Source organism: Dinoponera quadriceps, unplaced genomic scaffold (genome assembly GCF_001313825.1).
Source record: "Dinoponera quadriceps isolate SergipeBrazil2010 unplaced genomic scaffold, ASM131382v1 scaffold405, whole genome shotgun sequence".
Lineage (NCBI taxonomy): Eukaryota > Metazoa > Arthropoda > Insecta > Hymenoptera > Formicidae > Dinoponera > Dinoponera quadriceps.
Genome location: NW_014554754.1, coordinates 1,088,097 through 1,111,993, shown reverse-complemented (window position 1 = coordinate 1,111,993; position 23,897 = coordinate 1,088,097). Strand labels below are relative to the sequence as shown.

The 23,897-nt window shown below is 45.0% G+C and overlaps 1 protein-coding gene across 2 annotated transcripts; it reads right to left on the bottom strand.

Annotated features, from left to right (window-relative positions):
* Nucleotides 1-36: 36 nt before the first annotated feature.
* On the bottom strand, nucleotides 37-18,348 carry LOC106741513 (short neuropeptide F-like). 2 transcript variants are annotated; one of them, XM_014613627.1, is made up of 4 exons: nucleotides 18,208-18,348; nucleotides 12,194-12,290; nucleotides 7,298-7,464; nucleotides 37-1,540 (listed from the first exon to the last, which is right to left on the bottom strand). In XM_014613627.1, exons 2-4 carry the CDS (start codon nucleotides 12,279-12,281, stop codon nucleotides 1,478-1,480), a joined length of 318 nt encoding a protein of 105 aa, XP_014469113.1. In that variant the 5' UTR covers nucleotides 12,282-12,290; nucleotides 18,208-18,348; the 3' UTR covers nucleotides 37-1,477. The 2 variants fall into 2 exon arrangements, with proteins under 2 accessions (XP_014469113.1, XP_014469111.1); XM_014613625.1 differs by lacking the exon at nucleotides 18,208-18,348 and adding an exon at nucleotides 12,350-12,451.
* Between the last annotated feature and the right edge of the window lie 5,549 nt (nucleotides 18,349-23,897).

Here is a 23,897-nt window from a genome sequence, read left to right as displayed (position 1 = left end):
GGATCAAGAATCTTGAACACAATTGCTGCAGAGGAATAAATGTGACACAGTGTTACATAATAATTTATTTTTAATTTTGCAAATCGACATATTCACACAGTATTGAGACACGACCCTCTTTATGGCTTCATCGAACGACCCGTATTCCGCACAGATGATACCCGAAGTCTTCGAACATCGAGACGCGCCGGCTTCTTAGCCTGCCTCTGCGTTACGTCCTCAGATTACCGCGGGGAGTACCGCGTCTTTGCCTTTCCACTTGATTCCCTTTCCTCTATCTTACGACAAAGCAACGGTCATGTTATTTGGCACATTTATCGAGAGACCACGCCTTTAGCGACCGACCGGTGGACCAACAGGCCAGCTGTTGACAATTACACAGCGTCTCGGAGCTATCGAGTGATTTTTACGATCCTACTACGGCTGGAGAGAGAGAGCCCATCCTTTCTTAAGACGACGTGGTCCAGCGTGGAAGGTCTACGGAATTGCTCGGAATTGCTGTGCTGTCGAGAGGCCCCCGAAGACGGCCAAGAAGGACCGGAATCAAGTCCGTGAAAGCGCGAAAACAGAACACCGATAAGATAGCGTTTATCGATTCGTAATTCATGTCGGCTCTGTACAAATTCAATCCGAGCTCGTCCCGTCTTTCTCTCTCTCTCTCTCTCTCTCTCTCTCTCGAAACGTCGAACGTCGCGTTTCGCTTCTCGCCGATGACAATTGAATTCGTCATTCGTCCGGTCTGTCGAAAGCAGCCGGCCAAGGTGGATAACGCGCGAATGTAACGCACATATCGGCGCGCGACAATAATTAAACGGAGGGGTAATAGCGTCCGTAACGAGATCGAGACGCGCGGATTAGTTACCTCGCGCGTCGAATGAGGGACTTAGGCCAAGTGTCCTCTTGCAGAGCGCCGTCGCTAATTAAGGGGAACAGCGAGGTAGGGACGTGTCGACGCGTTGTGGAATTCGAACGGGCGCGAAGCGAAAGAGTTCAGCTGCTGCGAGTGTTGGTGCTTCTCTCCGAACGCGGGAATTGTTACGTCGGGGATCTCCTAAAGACGCGGCCTTGCGCGGAAGAAACTACGTGTTCACACGCGATCAATCACCGTCGGCGTCTCTCTCTCTCTCTCTCTCCTTCTCTCTCTCTCCGCGGTTTTAGGTTTAATTAATTGACGAAGAAGAACTTTCTTTCTCTTTCTCCTTCTCTCTTTCTCTCCCTTCCTCTCCCCTTCCATTTCCATCCGATCCTCGGGTTTCACACAATCGAGAAACACGTAAATTGTTTTCTCCGGCCCGCTTCTTCGCTTCTTAAAGGAGTATAACGCGAGAGAGCTTCGGGAAGGTCGGCGAACGCGCGCGGAACAGAGCACCGTGAAGTGAAACAGAGTAATGCGTAATTTATACGAGAGAAGAGGGTAGGCGTTTTCATCAACGAACGAAACGGAAAAGGTGCCTCCGGCTAAATCAGCTGCCGCCGATTAATTGTTGTCGTCGTATCCCGCCGCCGCCGCTACGCCCATCGGTCTCGGCAGGACCCCCGCCTGAAACACACCGCGAGGATGCTAATTACTTAATTGCTCGTGAAAATCCAGTTAATTGCACGTCGTCGCGACTCGCGCTCGCCGCTGTGCCCGTTTAATACCGATTTAATCGTGGAGAACCTCTTTCTCTCTCTCTCTCTCTCTCTCTTTCTCTCTCTCTCTTCGAATTGTGCGAAAGGTAGGTAAAGCGCCACGAGAAACGGACTGTCCTTTTCACGTCAGGACCGAGATAGGATTGAACGGAGCGGAGCATGACACGAAAGGGAGAGATATCAGGACTAAAGGGATGAAATGTAAAATTACCGCGTGCTAAGATATATACGTAGCACAAAAAGAAGAAATGAAATGGTAAAATAAATAAAATAAGTAAAATAAATATAATAAAGTGAAATAAATAGGTAGAAAATAAAATAAAAGTTTAACGAGATTTACACTTGTAGAAGGAAATGGAATACGCCAGACGGATCTGAATCTATTAACTATTTTGACTCGCGAATAGAAATGTTTTAGAAAAGGAAATTTCTGATTTTTCTTACATAGTAAAAAAGTTGTATGTTAAATCTAACATATTTTACATGTCCTAAATAGTCCATTCAAATTTTTGAGTGAATTTAACGCGACAAAAAATTGAAAAATAATACAAAAATACAGACAAAAATTAATACAGAATTAATACGCGAATCGACATTGAAATACGAAATATGTTATTTTAACACTTACACGCATTGAATATTGAGAGATATAACGCAAAACGTATTGAGATAATATAAACACAACATGTTAAATTAACACACGGATATGTTGGAAATTTAACACAGAAATTTTAACAGGGACCGACTTTAACACAAGCACAAAATGTTTTTTTTTTTTACCGCGCAGGGCGTTATTTATGACAATTAGAAAAGATTTTAGTTATCGACTAAGATTGATTTCAGATAGTCATACTGACAACTTTCGCAGATCCGAACAAATTCTCCACGAGCGATGCAAGTAAAAATATCTCCTAACATCAAATTCGCCAAGAAAAAAACTTCAAGGCGCGGCACGGTCGGTTGATTAGCGAAAAGCCGACAATCGAGCGCAATTTGGGAAAGGTAGGATTTGGCGGTGGAAGAAGAGCTCCCTGATGTAAATAACTCCAGTCACGATCTTATTAGGGAAGAGATCGCGCGACGTGTGGTTGAGAGCGGAAGAAGAGGATCCCGCTCAATCGGGAAAATATCCGCCTCCGTTCTATCAATTTACCTGGGGCGCGCGTTCCGAGTAATTTTCGGCGTTTTACCAATTGTTCGGGTCATCAGCGTGAATACGTTATTTTACACGAAATTCTAAGGCAATTCGCGCGCGCGGTCCGTCCTTGCCGCGGAAAGATCATCATTATTGCGACTACTATTTTCAGCCACGTTGTTCCGTGTAAACACGCGTGATCCTAGTGAAGCAATACAGGACCCTTCGGGAAGCAAATTGCCAGAATGGTTCCTCGCAAATTGCGTCCACATGTAGGATCGCCTACACGTGCTGTGACGTCCTCGACGGGCGGTTTACCGACGTACGTATACAAATCTTACGTAAATGCGTTACGTCATTCGGCCCGGGAATTTCGCACTCGTCACCGCCGGGCCGTTGTGATTGCCGACGGTACAGAACTCACGATCTCGCGCGTATTTCGGCGAAGAATTTTCCGCACGGTAGGATGATTGGCACAAGGCCGGGAGGACGGAAAGTTTTCCCATTATAACGAGCTAACGCGCGAATTCCTTCGGGAAAGGATCTCCAGTCAGTCGTCGTTCCTCGTCGTGTTGTTCGAGGCGAGGGTTAAAGTCGTCCTATTAATTAACTACGGTCATTTGTAAATTCGAGATAAATACCGGGATAGTTCCCGTGTCCTCATTACGTTGCTCGCGAGTTGGAGGTCGGAATTAGGAGCCGATCGGTGCGCGACCGACGCGTCTTTTTTGAAACAGAAAGTAGCTAATGTTGCTGCCGCAGCTAAATTCATCGGCTGTTTGAATTTCTAATGGGATTTAGCTGACACCGCTAACGTCCATATTCCGAACTCACTTTTATCAATAAAAGTGGCCTCAAACGCGGCTTCTCAGCCAATTTGGCAGCTCCTGTGCCACTTTTAAAGGCACTTTTATCGACAAAAGTGAGTTCGGAATACGGAACTGAGTCGTTTCTTCGCGTGCAGAGAGGCCGGCGATCTCTTTTAGTCGTCGTCTTCGATTTTCGCGCGAAAGACGGAGGAAATTCACAGACCCGGATGGTCGCCGGTTCCTCCTTTCCCGGCGCGCGGCCGGAGCTTCTTTTGGCACATTTACGCCGTATCGGGAAAGATGATTTTCTGCGACGTGCAGACGCGGCGGTACACCTTTGTCAGAGAAAGGTCGCGCGCTTCGTCGAGCACAAGGCGACGCGATTATTTCGCCGAGCTTTTGAGGATACGAAAGTTCCGCATCTCCTCGCTCTTTTTTTCAGCGGGCACGTCGAACTAGGCACATCGCCGGCGAACGTACGCTGCGAACGGTAACAGTATCTTCGCATAATTTCCCTGCGTAGCCGCGGAAATTCGCGCACAGCGTCGAAGTGAGGCGGGAGCGAAATTGATTGATTAAAACGCATTCCTCGACTGACGAATAGAACGGATGGCGCGATAAAATTGCGCATTCCTGCGCACAATGGGCACGCGCGCGAGAAAAAAACCCGGTGAAACACACCTACTTTCAGCAAATACGTGCGCTTCTCGTGTCGACGTGTGTGGGCAACTGTAAAATTCAGTTTGCTCATTTCCTGCGTTAAAGCGCATGTACCGGAACGATCGCTTCGCTGGATACATTTGTCGTGCGGGGTTTCATTGAAATTCTAAAAGATATCGGAGATACACGAAGCGACAAAGGGACCTCGTAAAGGTGATGAAATAAGTGTATAAAAGAAATATCTGAACTTGCGTGGGGCGAAAAGTGCATGTGTGGGTTTTGAATCGGATGCGAGTTGAATATATGAAAACGCCAACTGTGTGTCGCATACTTTTCTTTCGTAGGCGAGCTCATCGAACGAATTTACGACTGATCCGAACTCGCGTCGGATCTCGACGACTCCGACGAATTAAGAAGAATTTTTCGTATCGAACGGCTTTGATAATGTTGCGATCGGGATAAAAAAGCTTCTCTCCCAGAAATTAAACGTTAGAAGCGAAAATAGATCACTTTCGCTGTTCGTGCGGTATCAAATTAATTTCATTCCGACGAAATGTGCCTTATCTCGAAGATTCATTATAGAAAAATATTCCGAAACTAATGTTAGAAGTGGTGAAAAGTCGTTTGAGAGATCAAGTCGCTTGATATATCGGCGAGCGAAAGGAAACACGTGAAATCTGGGACACTCGGCACGTGGGCGTGTACAAGCACTATTAACGCGACTCACTGACAAAACCGAAGGTAAATTTTTTACAAGTTTTTAGTGAGATATCGCAGCTCTCTCCGAGCGGAATAATATCTTCGCGCTTTTATGAGCGAGCCTTTACGAGTGAGCTTTTATGAGTGAATAAGGGTGATAGCCGAGAGTACCTTGCAAAATAATTTATCATGAAAATATGTAGGGCGATTTATACCGGCGGGCTTCTTAAAATACCGCACGGCGGAGCAATAAATAAAACAACGCTGGCATTCGGGCGGTAATCGTTTAAATTACCGCGTCTGCTTATCAGTAAAAAGTGAACGAAGTGATCGTCGTTCATCTTTTAAATCGTGTCCGACAACAATTGGCTTTAAGTCGCCGCTCAAAGTTCCGTACACTGTTGAGGGAGAAGCGCGGGGGAAATATTCGGAACACCCCTCGTGCATATTTTTAAACCCCGCGCGTATACATTACTCCACATGTCCTCCCGTGAAAGTGAATCTCGACTAATATTTTATGCGCGCGTCGCAATTGTATCGCCCCCGTAATCCCGTTTTTCCCCGGGACAACTTTTTAGCACACCAAACGCTCGTTAAGACGGTCTCAATTGTCTCATTTGTATTTTTCTTTCTTTCCCCTTCTCCTTTTTTTTTTTTTTAATTACCGAGCCGTACTCCGTATCGCGTGCCGCATCACGGCCGGCGCTTTGCTTCACAGTAGCCGTATCACTCTCGCTAATTACGAGAAAATTAATCTCTCAGGAAATACACGTCACATTACGAGTAGAATGCAAGGGGGAATGCAGCCCGGGAAGCATTACGAATTAAGCCGCGCGTATTCGAAAACGGAAGTAGTTTCGTAATCCGTACGTAACCGTAACGTGTCCGCCTCGAAGAGAATCGCGCTGAGTACTCCCGTATGCGCCGAGCGCGTATTACAAAACTGTGAGGATTCCTCTGATCCTCCGTCCTTCCCGTTGAACATTAATCCCGTCTCTCTTATCACAATCGCGTTACGCTTGATATCAACTCGCTTTGTTTACCGTTTTGCGTATAAGCGCTTTGAATGAAACGGTAATCTTGTAATAAAAACGCCCGCGAGAGGAGGAAAGTAGCGTTAAATGAAGGGAACTATTGAAATCCCTCTTTATAAAGCTTCACCGTGAGGGAAAAGAACGTGATTGCTTTTCATATTGTTTATTTCGCAGCGATTTTACGCGGGAAAGGGATGGTAAAACGTGGAAATCACGGCAAACACGATTCCATAAGTCGCTCGTGTCTTGCCTCTGATTAATGTCCTCTTCGGAAACGTTTGCGCGGGGACAGTCTTGCAAAATAAATCGGTGTCAACACAGCTCGGCAAGACGGCTTGTTGGTTTAACTCTAATGAGTTTTTTCGAATGTTCTGTCACATTTCTTGTCATCCGGCTAAGAGAGATACGCGGCTTCATACACGTGGCTTCGCAATTAATTCGTTCGTTTGAACTCGGTCTCGAGCGTAAAGCACGAAAATAATTTTATAGCTAAGCCAAAAGAAAAGGGAACGCGGCAAAATCTTACTCATTTGCGATAGCGACAGCAACCTGACGGGAAATTCGCGCGGTTCATCTTCTCCTTACCGTCGGGAGTATTTTTAGGATGCATCGCTTGTAAAACAGAAAATAATTACAACGGTGCATTAGGGAACTCAGGCGAACATGACGCACGTACCTTGTAGAAGTTTAAGAGCATATCTCAGCCGAGAGTGAACGAGGAACAGGCGATGGGCAAGGGAAAAAAGAAAGGAAGAGAGAAAGGCGATAGCTCGTGAGGTGCTTGCGGAATAACTCGCGCGCTGAGATCAACGTGCACGAATACCGACGTCGGAATAATCCGGATCTGCTTTTGCTACGCCCCGGAAAAAATGTTGTCCGAGGCAACAGTCAACAGGAATACAAAAAGTTGACGCAAACGGTCGACGCATGAAAGAAAGAAGGGGAAATAAAGGGATTGCAAAATGAATAGATTCGTTGAATAATATAATAAGGGAAATTCACTAAGAATTCATGCAAATAATCGGAATAACGCGAATTTACGTGAATCTGCTTTACCATGCTCCAGGATCAAATCTTATTCGGGCAATAATCAGTATATAAATATATACAGAAAAAGGTTAACATCAATTCACGTCTCATATTCTCATATATAAGCAAGAATATACAATCTTTTCCCGTGCGGAAAGTGGCGCAGATGGCTGACGTATAAAGGGAAGAAGAAAGAAGATATAAAATAAAAGAACGACAGATACGTTGAATAATGAGGAGAAATCACGGGAGAATAAAGTACAAATTATTCGAGAATAATTGAAGATACGCGAACTTACGGAGTGCGGGCCGGAACGGCCGAATCGCAGACGCAGGGACGGTGATCTCTGCGACTTCCGTATCATCAGATGCTCCAGCGGGATGCCAATATTGTCCAATGCGTTGCGTTGCAGCAGGAGCCTGTAGAGCTCGCGGATGTTCTCGGCCGTTTTCTCCGCCGGCTCATCTGTAATACAATGCGCGTACGGCTGTAATAAGCCGATGGCGGGAAGGGGGCGACCCACCTCGCCGGCCTGCCGAAATGAAAGAGATCCGAGGCCCGATAAATGACGGTGCTGCACGTGTCCCCTCCGTAAGAAAGAATAAAAGGAAAGGAAGAAAAGATGCAAATCAAGATGTGCGCGTGATGCGCGTACCCACTTTTACGCGAGAATAGAGAGAAAGCATGACGCTTTGCAGGTAAGTCCGTTTTTATGCGACATTAAACCGCTTTACGATAAGTAGCGTTCTTCGTATGGGCGCGCGGGGCCATACGAATCGACGGACGTTTATACGGTTACTGGCGTACATAACGCCCGTTATAACGATTATTCACTTTTATTCGCACGTATGGATCGTTCCGTGAGAAAAAGGAGCAGGCGAAAAGCATATTTCAGCGGCAATGACAATAGCGTTGTCTCGTTTTATCGAGCTGGATGAAACACGTTCGAAACTGCCGATGTTCTTTGTCTGATCTATTTGTTTAAGGAAATCATCTCCTTTTCTCTCTCTCTCTCTCTCTCTCTCTCGTGCTGTTGTTTTGTATTTTATCGTTATATCGTGATAGCGAGGGCCAAACGAGCGAAATATCGCAACTGTTCTCGCACTTTATTTCCGATTCTCGCAACTCGTTCCTTTGTGTCAGGATAAAAATACGAATTGTTCTGAAAAATGGTGTTTTTATATCACGAGAGAGGAAAAACGTTTATATTGAAAGATCAAAAATGAGGAGAGAGTCGATTATCGGGCGTTACGTCTCTGCAATTATTATATTCGGATTGCTACTCGATCGAGCCAATATCAAAGTTAAAAGAACGATTTTCTTTTTATCAGAACCAACAATGTACCTCGCAGCTTCGGCCTAGCACGTAGTGTATGGAAGACAAACTCTTTCCCGTGCGTTTTGTTACCTCACAAAAACGAATAGTAAAGCCATTTTCCAATTGGATTTCTCTCTCTCTCTCTCTCTCTCCCTCCCTCTTTGTCACAATTTTCTGAAAAGTCTGCATGGTGAAATTCGGATTTTACGCGGTGGAACCGAGGCATATCGGCGATGCGCTTTTTCACCGAAAAACCGCAACTCGCGCGTGAGCCATCAAATAAATCAAATGTCTTGCAAAACAAATTGTAACACAGACGAGAAATCGGGGCGCGTCGCCGCAGTTACAATCGGCGCGTCGATTTTGCCGGCGGATCCGCCGAAGCAATTCCGTGGAAAATACAATTAATAATGCACCGGTCTAATTGCGGACTCGAGCTGTGTTAACACACCTGTTGACTGCCGTAGGGCTACGTTGCCTGCCTGTATAATGCGGATCGTCGCGTTAAACTTTACCGTCCTCGCGAAGTCCGCCCTCGTAGTTCGCTTGCTTTGTTAACAGCTTCTCTAATACTCCCCACAGAAAGCTTCGATAAATAATACATTGGAACTACGGAAAGAGGTCTATCGGGGAGGAAACTGGCGCTCGCCTCGCGAATGCACAAGCGGGAGACCGGGAAAAAGGATTAATTAAAATATCACGACCGAGATGAGAATAACGTCAGTATCGTTCGGCCCGGTGTTCTTCCCGGCCGAGAAAGTCTGAGAACGTCCCACGTGCTGAGATTTGTCTACACAGTAGGAAATTTCGCGTTAGATTTCACACATTTCACATGTCCCAAACGGCCTACACTTTTGTGTTAATTTAACACATGGTGGATATGATGAGAAGCAACGCAAATATGTCAACAATTAACACAAAATTAATACGTTAATTCGACACTGAAGTGTGAGATGTGTTATTTTAACGCTTATACATGCTGAATATCGAGAGACTCGACATAAAATATTGAAATAACAAACACAATATGTTAAATTAACGCACGGGTGTGTTAACAATTTTGCCCGAATGTTTGTCTTTTTTTTTTTAACAAGGACCGATTTTAACACAAGTACAAAGTGTCTTTCACCGTGTACGCTCGAATGGACGGCATTGAAAGGTATATCGATGAGACGAAAGGATCTCCCCAGAACACCCAGGCGACTCTCCCGAGACGACGTTGTAACGAGATTATTACGACGTCGGTCGGACAGGCTACATGATAAAATTCTGCCTTTTTACGGCCGGTTATTGAATGGAGACGTTTGACCTATCGCGCTTTCGCGCGGTCAGGAGGGACGATGATGAAAAAGTGCGACGCGTGCGACGATCGATCGATACGAAACGGTCGGATCGGATTTACGATAACCGCCGCCGCGAATCTATCACCGCGAGTGCTAAGTGTAATCCACCACGATTCCCGAATCGATTGCGTGCCGAATGCGTTACATGAGGGAAAAGGGAGAGAGAAAGGGAGAGAAATTTATTACATTTTTTTGGAAAATCTATCTGAAAAATGCGTTATTAAAAATGAGATCGCGAATTATCGGGTATGCAGGTGCGTAGCTCGCGTTCTGTAAAAATTACTCTCGCGCGGATCGATACATTCAGACGCGCACCGAGAAAGAGAGAAAGAGAGAGAAGATAACAGTAATTTCATGTTAATACGACGTAACGGATCCATCGTAATAGAGAGCGAAGCTCGACGGAAGGCTTAATTAGACTTATTTTCCACGACGGTCTAGAAGGCTGGCGGTTTAATAAACCATCCGGCGCGATCATTAATTATTGTGGCGGGAGGACACGGTGACGGTGACGGTCTCTCGCGTTGATACGCGGCATTACCGGTAATGGAATACAAAACGTGTTATCATGCCGAGTGAGACTAAAACTTTAATGAGTCTTGCAGCCCGACGGGGGAGTAGCAGCTCGGAAAAACACGGCGAACGGCTAAGGGCTGCGAGGCGAGAATTATGGGCGTTATTATGAGCGATCTCGCGCGTTCGTTTGTCGGTATGGTGATTCTCAGGGAAGCGAACGTCCTTTTGAAAATAGCGCGATTATCCGATTGTGAAACTGCGTCGAAAATTCCGCGGATTCGTTTGGACAATAATAGGATGTAAATTAGACGCGAATATCGTGTCTCGATTGGGATTTTTCTTACTTTTGCGATGAGACAGTTGTTATTGTATTAGAACGACAGACGTGCGTTACGCTGTTTAACTAATTAGTTATGCAAGAAGGATCCAACGAAATTACGATTTTGGAGATTCTGTTACCGATGAGTGGTCTACACGTCTTCCCATGTGAAACCATTCAAGCCGTATGGGCGTCTAAAATTAATTAAAAAAGAATTCTTTCTTTCTATCAATCGTATCACTTTTACTAGATTTTATCCATTTTTTAAGGACTAAACTTGCCAATGAGTATCTTTAAGGAGAAGAAAATGGGCCGTGCTTGACTTCTCGAATGATTGCGCAAAATCTCAATGCTATTTATACTTTTAAATTTACAGTTATACTTTTTATAATTACACGTAACTCGAAACGTACCCCACGTGAGTTAGATCCTCCTTGCATAACTATGGCCAATCATTATTACACGGAAAGTAATCTCGGTTCGCGCATTTAAATAAGGATTAAACAACAAAATTCTATGTTAGACTATAAATCGATTTCCTCATTTTTCCGTCTTCAATATTTTTTTTTTTTTTTCTTTAATACGCAAACTGATGAACTGTCAGAATTCGTGAGATGATATGACAGGTGCACGCGACACGAGGCAAAACGCGGCGCACAACCATTTAACATTGCGAAAAAGCGACAACCATGATCACGATAACTTTTAGTATCGACTTTTCGCGCACAGAATAAAAGTGTTAGATTCAAGCAAATAATTACTCCCATACTTCTTGGCAAATTTCCACTTGGATTGAGTGAATTCGGCTCGGATAAAGTAAATATTTTGCTTGCATAATTTACTTGAGAAATATTTTACTCGGATCAAATAAACATCGTTTGACCCGAGTAAAAATTTGCTAAGGTATATTAAAGCAATCGTTCACTTGAATCTGGCACTCTTTTTTTCTTTGCTAGAGAGACCTTCTTCAAAGAGGGATTTTGTTCCAATTTTAGCTCGATTTTACTTCGTTTCTGCAACAAGACAAGTTTCGTTTGCCCGGCCGTTCATTCGAGCGATACCCGATAATAATTACGATTCTCATAATCGCCGTCGTCGGGGATCGCGCGATTGCAAGGCTCGCGGAATTTCTCCCGCCCGATTGCGCGACGTTATGACGCTTCAGCGCCGGGAGAGAGTGCACGAGAGCAATCCGGATGAATTGGAGGAACTAGTGGAGCTACAGCGCAGGGGGGACCCGGTTGTAATCCGCTCATTGGCAGAGGACGCGGCTCCTCTTGATCCAGAAGCGGAAAAAATGCGAGGGGCAATCAAAGGGCACGAGTTTGTCGCAGTCGGTATTAATCCTCGAGGGGACAATTTCCCGGCTGTTTCCCCCCCCGGTGAAACGGTGCTCCGACAATTCCATCGATCACGTCAACGCGGGAAATTCGTAACTTCACCGCCGACGTCACGATTGTCGCCGAGAGCGCGGTTTTTATATTACGTTTCATGCGCGTTTCGCGGCTCTTTCGGTCGGGGAGCTCCGAGAAACTCCCTCTTCGTCTCTAGTAGCGCGGACGGCATTGTTTCCAGGCAAATACCCGACGTCTGAGAATTGCGTTGCGAGAAAAAAAACCCCGGGATTTTTGCGAAATTTCCACTGCACCAGTCGTCGGCGGGGGTAATAAGAAAGAACTCGTCTGATTGGTCACTCACCTCCGTAATCCATGTAATTCTCGTTCGCGCTGGCGAAGCCGACGATCACGACGAAGGCGATCAAGCCCGTGATGCGTTTAGCGTCCATCGTCCCTCTCTGCAATCAGGCAAACAGTGCGTCGCTTCATTTTCTACGGTACAATTTCGCAGATCTACCTGGCTTCGCCGGACATATGCGCCGCGTGTATATCGCGTGTATCGCGCGCGCGCGCGCATTATCTAATCAGCATCGGAAAGAATGATCTCTCTTTTCCCTCTCTTTTAACTACGCAGCGAGAGCGCATGCGAGAGAGAGAGAGAGAGAGAGAGAAAGAGAAAGAGCGATGGAGACAGACAGACAGACAGATAGTTGGCATGCGGGGGCGTAATCCGAACAACGGGGAAGGGGGGGGGGTGGCACAAAACGCGCGAGCACGACGCGCGACAACACGGTTGTTGTCTTCGGTTGCGCGGTTGTGCGTGCTCCGGCTGAAATTATGCAACGCCTCTGCCGCTGACATAATTCCTCCCCCCCCCCTCCTCTCCCCCTCCCGTGCGACGTTTGACGCGCGGGAGAACGAGAGGAGGGAAGATAAATTCAAGACTGCGCCAACAATCGTCGAGTGTGGGCTTTGGCCGTCGTTAAATAACACGCGGGGGTGCGGGAGAGCAGCCCGCGCGGAAGAAGCGCCCGTCGTCGTCGTTATGACCATTTCATCGCGCGAAACAGCCCGCGTTAAAGCGCGGCAGGTTGCGCCGAAGAGTTAACCGGCGTGTAATACGCGCGGTATCTCGGTCGCTCGATAAACCGTCGCCGTCTGTTACTGCGCTAATGCGCACGGTCAACTTTTCCCCCCTGTTCAACGCCGCGGACTTCGTTGCGTTCGTCACTCGTATTCTTATTTTTCACCGGCTCCCGGTGAATCTCCGTGGCCAACAGCGGAGGCGGAATGGCGTCGCTGATTAATTAATATGGTTGCTCGGGTTAGAGGATCGCTCGGATTCGAAATTACCGCCTTTCGGGCGGACAGCCCTATCGCCGGTAACGTCGCGCGGTAACCGAGGCGATTGCAAGTGTAAGAGAGAGAGAGAGAGGAAGAGAGTGGAGAAGAAAGGCTATCAGCAGCGACGCCGCATTTCCTGAATAATTCATCGGATCGCAAATTAATTCTGTTTAGACGCCCGCCGCGAAACGATGCGCACGTGAGCGGATTTACGGTTTTAGCGCATTGAGCGCGAACACCGATAGTTTGAAAAAGTATTTGTCTCCGCCGAGACGTCTACCTATGGATGCGTTCCGAAAACGCGCTGTCAGTACTGACAGTGCCGCTGCTGAAATCAGCAGATTTCAGCCGTCCCGAGATTACCGGCGGACTGTGACGGTACCGAGAAAATTGGAACGCATTTGCGGTATCACGCGGTATTAGCCGGCAACGTGCCCTGGATGGCGCATGTTAGTTTCATACACGTTCTTTAAACGCATGTAACGTCTCATAATCGTATTTAAAGCGCGTTTAAAGAACGTATGCGAAACTAATTGTGCCGCATGGGGTGTTCGCGGTATAACTTATTTAAAATGTAACGAATGTGTAAGAGTGAATTTGGAATTACGGCCGAGCTAACACCAAGTTTAGTTGGTGCGTAATTGTACGTACGTTATTGTAAATTTTGCTGAAAATTGTTTTCAAAATTCACGGTTTGACGATAAGGAAGACGTTGGGAATGTTTTAAAAATAATGACAAAACTAGGATCATTGATGTTGAGACTACGCGTGAAAAATAACGTTGAGAATATATAGTGGCCTTCCTCTTTCAGACGAGGAGTTTAAAGAACATTTCAACTGTTGATTGCCATACACAGAGAGAAAGGTTTCTTTGGATTTAGTATACATATTTGTTTAACTTTGATTTGTTTAATACAAACAATATAATTTGATATCAAATATCGTTTGGTTTGAATAAAAATGTTGTTTCGTTAAAATAAATTATTTGTCGTTTGACGAAAAAGAAACAGTATTATTTAGAGGAAGTAATATTTCGTTTTCAATGAAAAAATTAATTTCATTATACATTAAATATTGTTCCACTGAAACTAAAAAGTTCTTTAATATATTTCTAACGTAATGTTACTTCTCACGAATAATTTATCGCTCGTGATATTATAATGCTTGAATAAAAATACAAATGAAATATGTCAGTTGATTCAAAGATACTTATTGATCGAGAAACAAACAATCCTGCTTGTTGAATCAAATATTCGTTTGTTTACTCCATTCCAAAAGACAAATTTGCCTCAATTAAAAAAATTGTATTAAATCCAGAGACATTTTTTTGTCACCGTATGCAATACTGAACTTGCACCACCTTGAGATAACGTGCGGAAACCAGCCGGAAGTCAGCAGTTTCAGGACCCAATTTCGTTAAAAAGGCGATACGCTTTACTAGCTCGCAGCATGCTGAAAACGACTCCGGAATCCGCAAAAACTGTATTATCAGTACAGTCAGCACATTTCGGAACGCAGCCTGCATCGTGCCGCGACGCGTGTCGCTCGCGAGCTTGCGAAGAGCGCGAAAGTGACACCTGCGTGTCGAAGTTATGTCGCGTATAATTCGCCGCTTAACTACTACGATTATGCACGACGATGTCGGATGGGGGATGTGTGCGTGCGAACATCACGATCCGTGTTACACACGTTGTATTAATACGGAGATAATCCCTACTAACGCGGAGGCAACCGCGGAACGAGAGGGGTGAGCGCGCGTCTCTGTGCGCGGCCGTCTACGTAACATCCGTGTCGGTGAGTAATATTTGCGCCTTCGGCCATGAAATTCGCACACGAGCCGATAATGTGTGTCTCCTCCCTCCCCCTTGTCTTAGCCCCGTAGGTATCCGACGAGCGATGTTTACTTGAAATCGAACGATTTTCGCCACCCCTCACGTCGGCCGAAAGTTCTTCGTCGGGCAAGAACACACGGTCGATCGATTTTCTCACGCTGGACGCGATTAATCACCATTAATGACACGTCATTAGGTAGCTAGGTGAGAGTTGCATCAATTGAGGTGTAATTGCTGTTTTCTCGTTTATAAAAATTTACCGAGGATTCTCGTAGCATCGATATACCACGAATAGAAGAATATAATTTTTATATTATTACCAGGTTAAGTTTAAACCACGAGTTAACCAGAAAATGAAAAACCGAACCTCAGTGAGTGTTTTCGATACTACTTGTGAAAATTCTCCAAATTATATTTCGAATATAATAGATACGAGATAATATGACGATTATATTTGGAAATGCAGAATACTCGTGGATATTTGATTCGACATGTAGGATGCAGAATAATATCTTTCGTTTGAAATATCTCGGTCAAACAAATATTTCTTGCGATATTACTCAGCTGTAATAGCGGAATTTCAAAGATTTGAAAGTGTGTGTGTATGTGTACGTTATCGTTACGTTGTTATTCGCAACGCGAAAATTCTAATTGTCGTTGCCCTCATCAAACCCCAACTTGTGGATCTCAATTTCGCCGCCAATTCTACAGGCGCGTTATAACGTATGGTCCGTTGATTACTCGCACCGCACATTTACCGAGATAAATCCGTTTAATCGTTTCGCGAATTCAATGTGGAACACATTTGCTCGCCGAGCAAACGTGTTACATGTATATACGTAATTGCTCGCTGTGACACGAGCAAATGACGAGAAAACCACGGGAAATTATCGCCCAAGTTGCCGCACGACGTTTTCACGCGTGCGCGAAGTGTTCCGCGAAAAATTTTCATTTCCGAATGTCCCGTACAAATCCAAAGACATTTTCTCCTCGGGAACCCAACGGCATCGAATGAGAATACAGAGTTTCAGTAGCTTCGCTTTGTCCGTTTCCGAATTTTCCTCTTATATCTTGATAAAAATTATATAGCTTTAGCAAAAAATTTCAATTAAAATGATAATTTTATAATAATGATCGATCCCTTTTCGCAGAGAATCGAAGAATGGATAGTTTTAAATTTGACTTTTCGAAATGCTCCTTTGGTGTTATTAATTTCGCAGATTTCGAAAATATACACGGAAAAGGTCAACATGCGTAAGAGTAAAGTCCTTTCGGTTTAACAGCAATATCATTAAAGCCAATACTTTAATTATTGAAACAATACGTAACGCAGTAGCTTCAATGATATTTGAATCAAGAAGATTAACGCTAATGTTGGAAATTTCATTGCATTTCTTTCCGTGCATTCGAAACATTCTGAACCGCAATACAGTATATTGCTTTTCCCAATATTATCGTTCGTTCACTGAAGGAACGCTGTTATTATTAATAATTACACCCCGTCTCTTCCGAGAAAGTCAAAGAACACGAGTCGCGTTCTGAAAATTTAAAACCCATTTGACACTAACCGAGTAATACCGACGCGAAGGAGTGTCTCTCGACATTTCCCGACCTTGATTAACGACGATTAAACCAGGCGAGTTTCCCCGTAGCAATAATTGCCCGTCTTCTTGCTCGGCAGGCGGCGTGTGCTTTTAAAGAGCATAAAGAATTTGCGAGCGTCACCGAAGTGAGACGATTAAATCGCATTTTTGCTCGCCGGCTACCCTTTGCTGCAGGGGACACCCTCTGTGTGTACCACTCGTATCGACTTTTACTACATTTACCCGCGTACGGCGTGCACGAGAGAGGAGCAGTTGAGTTTGTTGCGTAATCAGTGATTAAGCAGGGAGAACGCCGCGATAAAAGATTCATCGTCGCGATCCACCGTCCGTTATCCGCGACGGTATTCAATTATTTTCTCTCTCTCTCTCTCTCGCGCGCGCGCGCGCGCGCTATCATCGAGCGTTGCGTAAACATAGCGTTAATTAATTAATTACCAACGAGGACATTTTAATGAGCGCACAAGAGACGCAGCTTGTCGCGCGATAATGAGGTGCGCATTAATTTCGGCCGCTCGCGTTAATTGCTTCGGCTCGTTATGGGATTACGCATTGATAGCTGCTCCTTCGAGCGTCGGGACGGAGTTGCTTATCGCGCGACGAGCGTTACGCGTTTCGGCCTCGGCCTCCGTAATTACTTATCGTCCCGTTAAATGTTTTCGCGCTCGTTCAGACGATGACTTCAATTACCCGCGGTATGCGTGCGCGCGCGCCGGAGGATCGCTTTATTGGGTGAATTTTGGTCGCCGACGATGATGCCGGCCACTTGACGCGCAGCGGGTGGCCCTCGCGCTCGCTTCCAGTCGAAAAGCTCGACGTGGCGAACGTTGGCCGGCCGCGGAAAACGGGGAGAGTCGCGTTTCGAGGAAGGATGACACTTGGAGACGGCGAACAGCCGTGTAAGTGCACGCCGAAGTGCACATCGTCCCTCTCTCTCTCTCTCTCTCGAGGGAAAATTCACAGGCTCCTCGGGCGACCGAAAGCAGGAAGACGCGGCGGAAAGACGACGCTCTGAATAATCATGAGGCGAGCTATGCACCTTGACATGGAATGCGTGCGTCTCCGTCGTGATTAATATTTTTATAAGAAAGTGTCCCGCACGAGGGAAAAATTCTCTAGGATTTTTGCACCGCGGTTCATAACGATTTTTATTACGGCGAACGGTGGTGATTCGCGCGGACGGTGGGTGCCTCTTCGCGGCTCTCCGAAATCTCCGTCACCGGCACGCGGAAAGTTCGCGCCCGACGGAGTAATTTCCGCGCGCAGGACGCGGGACTCCGCTCTTTGTGATTTTTCGCCCGCCGCGGCTACCGCAAACGCAATTTACGCGCCGAACGAACTCCGCGGCTCGTTTCCCCGCCGATGTGACGTTAGTTAGGCAGGTGTACACATACACACACGCACACACACGTGAGGAAGCGACGCAGTTCGCCGTAACGAGATTTCACCGTTCTCCGGAGCGGACGGGAAACGCGCGAGTTACGGGCCGGCCGCGTGGACGGCCGGCCGACGAAAAGCGTAACACGACGACGGGGGATGCGAGGAACGACGTGGAGGACTAACGTGTGTGTGCTTGCGAGAGAAATCGTCGAACTCACCGAGATACGCCGGGCGTGGGTCTTTCTGTCTCTCTCTCTCTCTCTCTCTCTCTCTCTTTCTCTCTCGTGCCCGAGCGCGGCGATAGATCTCTCGGAGAGCGGGTGGAGATTGAGTGGATTGCACGTTACCGCGGTAATGATGCGAAGTGTGGCGATACCGAGGCAACCTTTATATATACGGGAAGCCGCTGTGCTTTCGATGGGGGATGAGAGAGAGAGAGAGGGTGGGCGCACAGGTGGCCGCTCGAAAGCGGCCACGCGGTCATGGGGCGCAAGCGTCCTCTTCTTGCCATGCCCCCCGTTCATCCCTCGCTCAGCCACCCTCGCGCGCCGCGGGCGAGGTGGAGGGACTTCCTCGCTGTCGGGGCGCGCGAACTCTCCTCCGAGTCCTGTCTTCATCAAGAAGCCGTTCCGAGTCCCGATGACGTCGTCGCGCCGCGACGTTCGACGGCTCTTTCCTCGCCGTTCCTTCCCGCGAGAAATCGGCTCGTCGGCGCGGAGAAAACGCGCGATCCAGAGAGGCCCACGTATGCGCACGTACGCGAAGAAAAAGTCGAGAGGGAGAGAGATAGAGTGAGAGAGAGAGAGAGAGGGGTAGAGAAGGTCGAGAGATTTGCGGCGACAAGAGGAAGCCCTATCGATTTTTCAAAGGTCACGTTTCCTCGGCCCGCTCGTGGTATCGCGGAGTACTTAATATAATACACTCGGCGTATTCCCGCTGTGCAATACCCGTGAAATCGTAATTTTTCACGGCTGGGACGCCGTCGTCGCGCGAATAATTCTGTCTCGCGCGACCGACTCGCGCGGGGTGTTCCGTGCCGCAAACACCGCCGCCGAGTATCGCTCGTTGCGGACACGCGATTTCATCGTCTCCTCATCGCGAAAATTTAGCACGTTCGCCATTTAAGCTTTATTCGGGGACCGCACGGGACCACCGCCTTGTATTTCCTTTTTTCTTTACGTGATTGTGTAAGGGCTTGATTTGATAACATAGGGTGTTCCAAAACGAACGTGGCAGGTTCTTCGGGGCAGATTCGAGGACGAAAGTTCAAGTACGAAAATGAAGAGGCATCAATCACTTTTCGAGAGCGATCGGAAAAGCAAGGCTTTTCGCAAATTAAATTTTGAACGACTTCGAACGGACGACAAAATTATTTCCTCCGGTCAATTTCAAATGGACTCTATTTTCACAGAAGTTTAGGCTTTAGTTGCAATTTTATGCGTCGTCGTGTATTGCCGTGAAGCATTTCGGTCCGTATTCTGAATCCGCTTTTGTCGATAAAAATGTCTTAAATGTGGTTTTTCAGCCAATCAAGCGCACGGGAAAAATAATTTTTGCTGAAACAGCAAATTGTTTGTTAATATAGTGACAGCGAAAAGATTTGTCAAGAGTAGTAAATTTTGGTTGTACAAAATTTATAACATAGGTTAAATGTTATGGCTGTCACAACAACATTTTGTTACAACAACAAAGTGATTTTTTCTTTGTAATAAATCTCTTTGCTGTTATTATATTAACAAACTATTTGCCGTTCCAGCAAAACTTTTTTCTCCGTGTGGCTTCTAAACCACTTTCAGAGACACTTTTATCGATAAAAGTGAGTTCGGAATATGGACCTTTAACTCGCTTATGGGCACGCTCTGCGAATATACTTTTATCTTTTCGTTCTGCTGTTATTAAACATATTACTGTTTTGCAATAATGTTTTTTTTATTCGTTTATGTTAGGCTGGGCATAAAATCACTAATGAGCTATCGTCCCGTTGTTTGAGTATATTTCTCGCCGATCAATGTGATATAATTCACGTAACTTGTATTATTAAATAATTTTAATAATTCGTGTTACTTAATAAAGATAACAATATTAATACGTTACGCAGAAAACTGAAAAATCGCATGAATAAGGACCCCCCTCGACATTATTTAAACTTTTGTCTTAGAATGTCCTCTGTCATGATGAGGACACAGGTTGATTCTGAGACACCCTGTATAGACAAGGGAAAAATAATTTTTCGAATGAGAATTTATGTTAAGGCTCTTGAAAATTCAATCAGTAAGAAATGGCCAATAAGAGCCACGCAGGATGACGGTTGCGATCAATTATTTCCTACGGGTAGATAATAATGTCGACGAAGTGTCGTACATGCCGAGACATTTTCCCAGTCTTACTGTACACGGGATATTATTTGTCGCCTCCTTCCATCGTCGAACCGACCTTGTGTCCTAATCGTGGCAAAAAATTTGGTGTTACAAACGATTCACAGAAATTTGCGTATTACTTTAACAAGATGAATACGTTAAAAAGTAATTAAAATAACACACAAATTTCAGCAGACTCTCTTCACATTCAAAATTTCTCTACTGTGCAAGTATCACGTTCGATTTTTTTACTTTGAAATGATAAAAGGTAGTTTGATCATGAAAAGAGGCAACGGATAACGCCCAGCACGTTAACGCTGATAGAAAATTATAGCTAGTTTTGGCATCAAACATATCCTTTAACTACGAAAATAGTTAGAAGAACCATTTCTCTAGTAAATATTACTACAGTGTCAGTGACAATAATTTCACATGCTATTACATTACTACTACAAAATATATCTTATGCTGCAACTAATTATAATTTTCCATCAATGAAGTCTGAGTAAAAGTCGCGTGCGATTCTTCGTCGAGATGATTATTTCCCCGCGATAAATGATTAATCGTAACCTTCGTCCACCTTCGTCGCTCTTATTGGCCATTTCTCGCCGATTGAAAATTTTCCGCGTCGCGCCGAAATATATGTTAACGCTGGCCTCTCGTGAGGGATGGTTACGTCACACACGTATGACGCTGGTAACAAACGCGTCAATCAATAAGGCTTCCCAAAATGCGTGCGGATCCGGTTGTCACCCCGCATTTTGCAAATGAAACGACGCGCGGTGTCGTTTTCATAAATCACTATTAAATCGAGAGTTGGCGTTTCGCGCGCGGATGAATTCGCACGACGGTCATTGTAAAGAGTCCGGGCGTATCAAGAAAATCTCGCCGCTTTGAAAATGGGCCGCTACAACCGGTTTTACTATTCATGGTGCATGCAAACAAAAATTCGTCTCAAATCAATGATAAATATTCCTATATATAAGCAAGAATATTATAATCTTCTTAGAAGATGTTTAGTTTTAATTCGATTGAATTTATTTTGATGCGAATATCGTTTACGCTCAATTCAAGACTAAGAATCTTCGAAGAATATTATGATATCTTTGTTTATGTATGAAAATATCTGTCACTGATTTAAGACTATTTTTTTTCTGTGTACTTGCAGATAAGAGAGTCATCTTCGTTAATGCGTCGCGTGCTGTCGGTGAGTAACGCGTGCTTTTTATGTTAACGAGATCGCCCGCGCCCGACGTCTTTTTCAATTTTGCGCCGCGCGAATCTCGCTTCGGGCGAGACGCACGTCGATATCATACTAGTCGTCCGAAGGATAAAAAGGATTTTCGCGCCTTTGAGACGGGCTCCGTCGGGCTTGGGACAAAAGCGAATGTTTACGAAGCGAGGCATTTCTCGAGCGAGCTTTTGATTTCACACAGCAGGTTGGTTTCCTTCGTTCTCGACTCGAGGCAACGCGACTGTATATCGAATGATTTTCATATCGTCTGACGAGAATCGTTTCTTCCCAAGAAACGGGTGATGACTTTACAGATGCGGACGCCTCGGCGGATTCGCGTGAAATCTTCCGCGGGAATGTTTAGAAACGACACACGCGTCGCGTTTTTTATTTCAATTTCTGGAATCCCCGTCGGCGAGGCTAGAATTAAAATTTTGCGCAAACGAAACGCGTGGAATTAACCGAAGAGTTAAGCTTTGGTTATGCACTTGCATCACTGAAATTTAATTCCAAGAAATTCGTTAAAAGCTTCCGCGTTAAAACAAAAATACTTGTTCCAAATTAGTCGGAACATTTGTAGTTTTGACGGGTATATATATGTATGTACATACACACGCACACACACACACACACACACATACACACACACAGGCACAAAAGTGAAGTGAATTTTTTCTTTCTCTTGTTTTTTTAGTCACTTGCCAATCACACATGCAGGATCGGGCGCGCATCAACGTGGGACTGGCTAAAATTGTGATTTATTTTGGCACTGTTCACAGTGCCGATCTATACACTTTGTCCTTCCTTTCACGCGCGTTTCACTTATTTTCACGGCACGAACATCTAAATTGAAAATCCGCGCTGGAAAAAAATCCAACCGTGTTTGCAGGAATTCTCTCGCGCGGCAAATTTACTTGTCAAATCGCCGAGAGACGAATATCTCCCGGCGACCTGTCGATTTTGACGATCGGGAGAAAAAGCTATCTCACGACATCGAGTCGCCCCTTTTCTTTACCGCTTTTATCATCCTGCCGCCCGTAGTTGTATAATATTTCATATTGCTCCATTGATAGATAGAACGCTATGTTATATCTAATGGAAGTCTTTTTCACAATGGAAATACACGAGTCATACTTCCGCCCGCTAACTATTCTCGATATGCGACTGTAAAATGTGATTTATTAACGGCGCAAAACATTTTACTTTTGTTGAAGTTGCAATTCTCCACGCTTTATCCTGTAATAAAAGAAAATTCCTTTTAAACTACTCGTATATCTATTTTTTTTACGGGATTATTTCTCGTCACGTATTACTTCTCGTCGAATTCGCCAGTTTTACAAACTCCCTGATTGTTCCCGTTAAATAATTTCAAAATCATTCGTCTGAGACATGTTCTGAGAAAATTCATTTAAAATTTATCAAAGGATGTCTTCCTATTAACGACTCGCGCCTTCGGTTAATAATAATGCCGAGACGTGAATTTGTATTTGTTATCCGTTTGTCATCCTGCGGAGGCTGCGGCAGCCGGGAGAATCTCTCATTTAATTTCTGAAACAAGATTAACTCTTTTCATCATTCCCCGTCTTTGACGACTTCACTGTGAATCTACCAAAAGCGGACAAAGCAGTAACCGACTATGGAATCTTAAAATTTCACAATTTCCTACCCTCGGAGGAAATACAACATTTAACAATTTTTCCCCCGTTGCGATACAAATCTTACAAAACGTTTCGCTGGTTTCCTCCGTTCGGAATTGTAGTGGGCGTGTAAAGCCTCGAAAAAGCGTTCGGCAATTATGCGGAAAGTTCAGACGCTTAATTGCGTTCAACGAATAATTGTCATAATAATAATTTAGCGCATCGTCTATCGCAGTCTGTGACATTTCGACGACGGAGACGCGTAATTATCTAATGTGGGTGTACTTTGTATTCCTTTTGCGTAACGGTGAATTTCGCGATTAAAAATATATCGCTCGACTGAGTAGGGAAATGAGAGAGACTTGGTAACAGGGGAGAGTTGAGACAGTGTTATATTCTTTCTAACAATTAGTAGCATACTTTCGACTAAAACACGACTGATGTGTCTCTGTATAACATGTGTGAAAACTTAGTTTACTAATTTGTAAAGGTTATAATTTTTAATTGAGGTGAAAGTAAAGCCATTTCTGACTATCGAAGGTGATTATTTCCTTACTATGATATTTATATCTCCTTTGATGATTGCATTTTACGAGAATATTATTCAACACATTCCAATATATAGTTCTTAAGCTGTACAGTATGTCTTAACCACAATGTTTAACCGAAAAGTTTTGGCA

Excerpts from the sequence above, each read along its gene's own strand:
- LOC106741513 (XM_014613625.1), bottom strand. The coding sequence starts at position 12,409 with ATGCGCGCGCGCGCGCGATACACGCGATATACACGCGGCGCATATGTC. Across the intron at positions 7,465-12,193 it reads GAATTACATGGATTACGGAG|ATGAGCCGGCGGAGAAAACG; the intron begins GTGAGTGACCAA and ends ATTGTATTACAG. Across the intron at positions 1,541-7,297 it reads GCCGTTCCGGCCCGCACTCC|GCGGGGGTCCTGCCGAGACC; the intron begins GTAAGTTCGCGT and ends GGTGTGTTTCAG.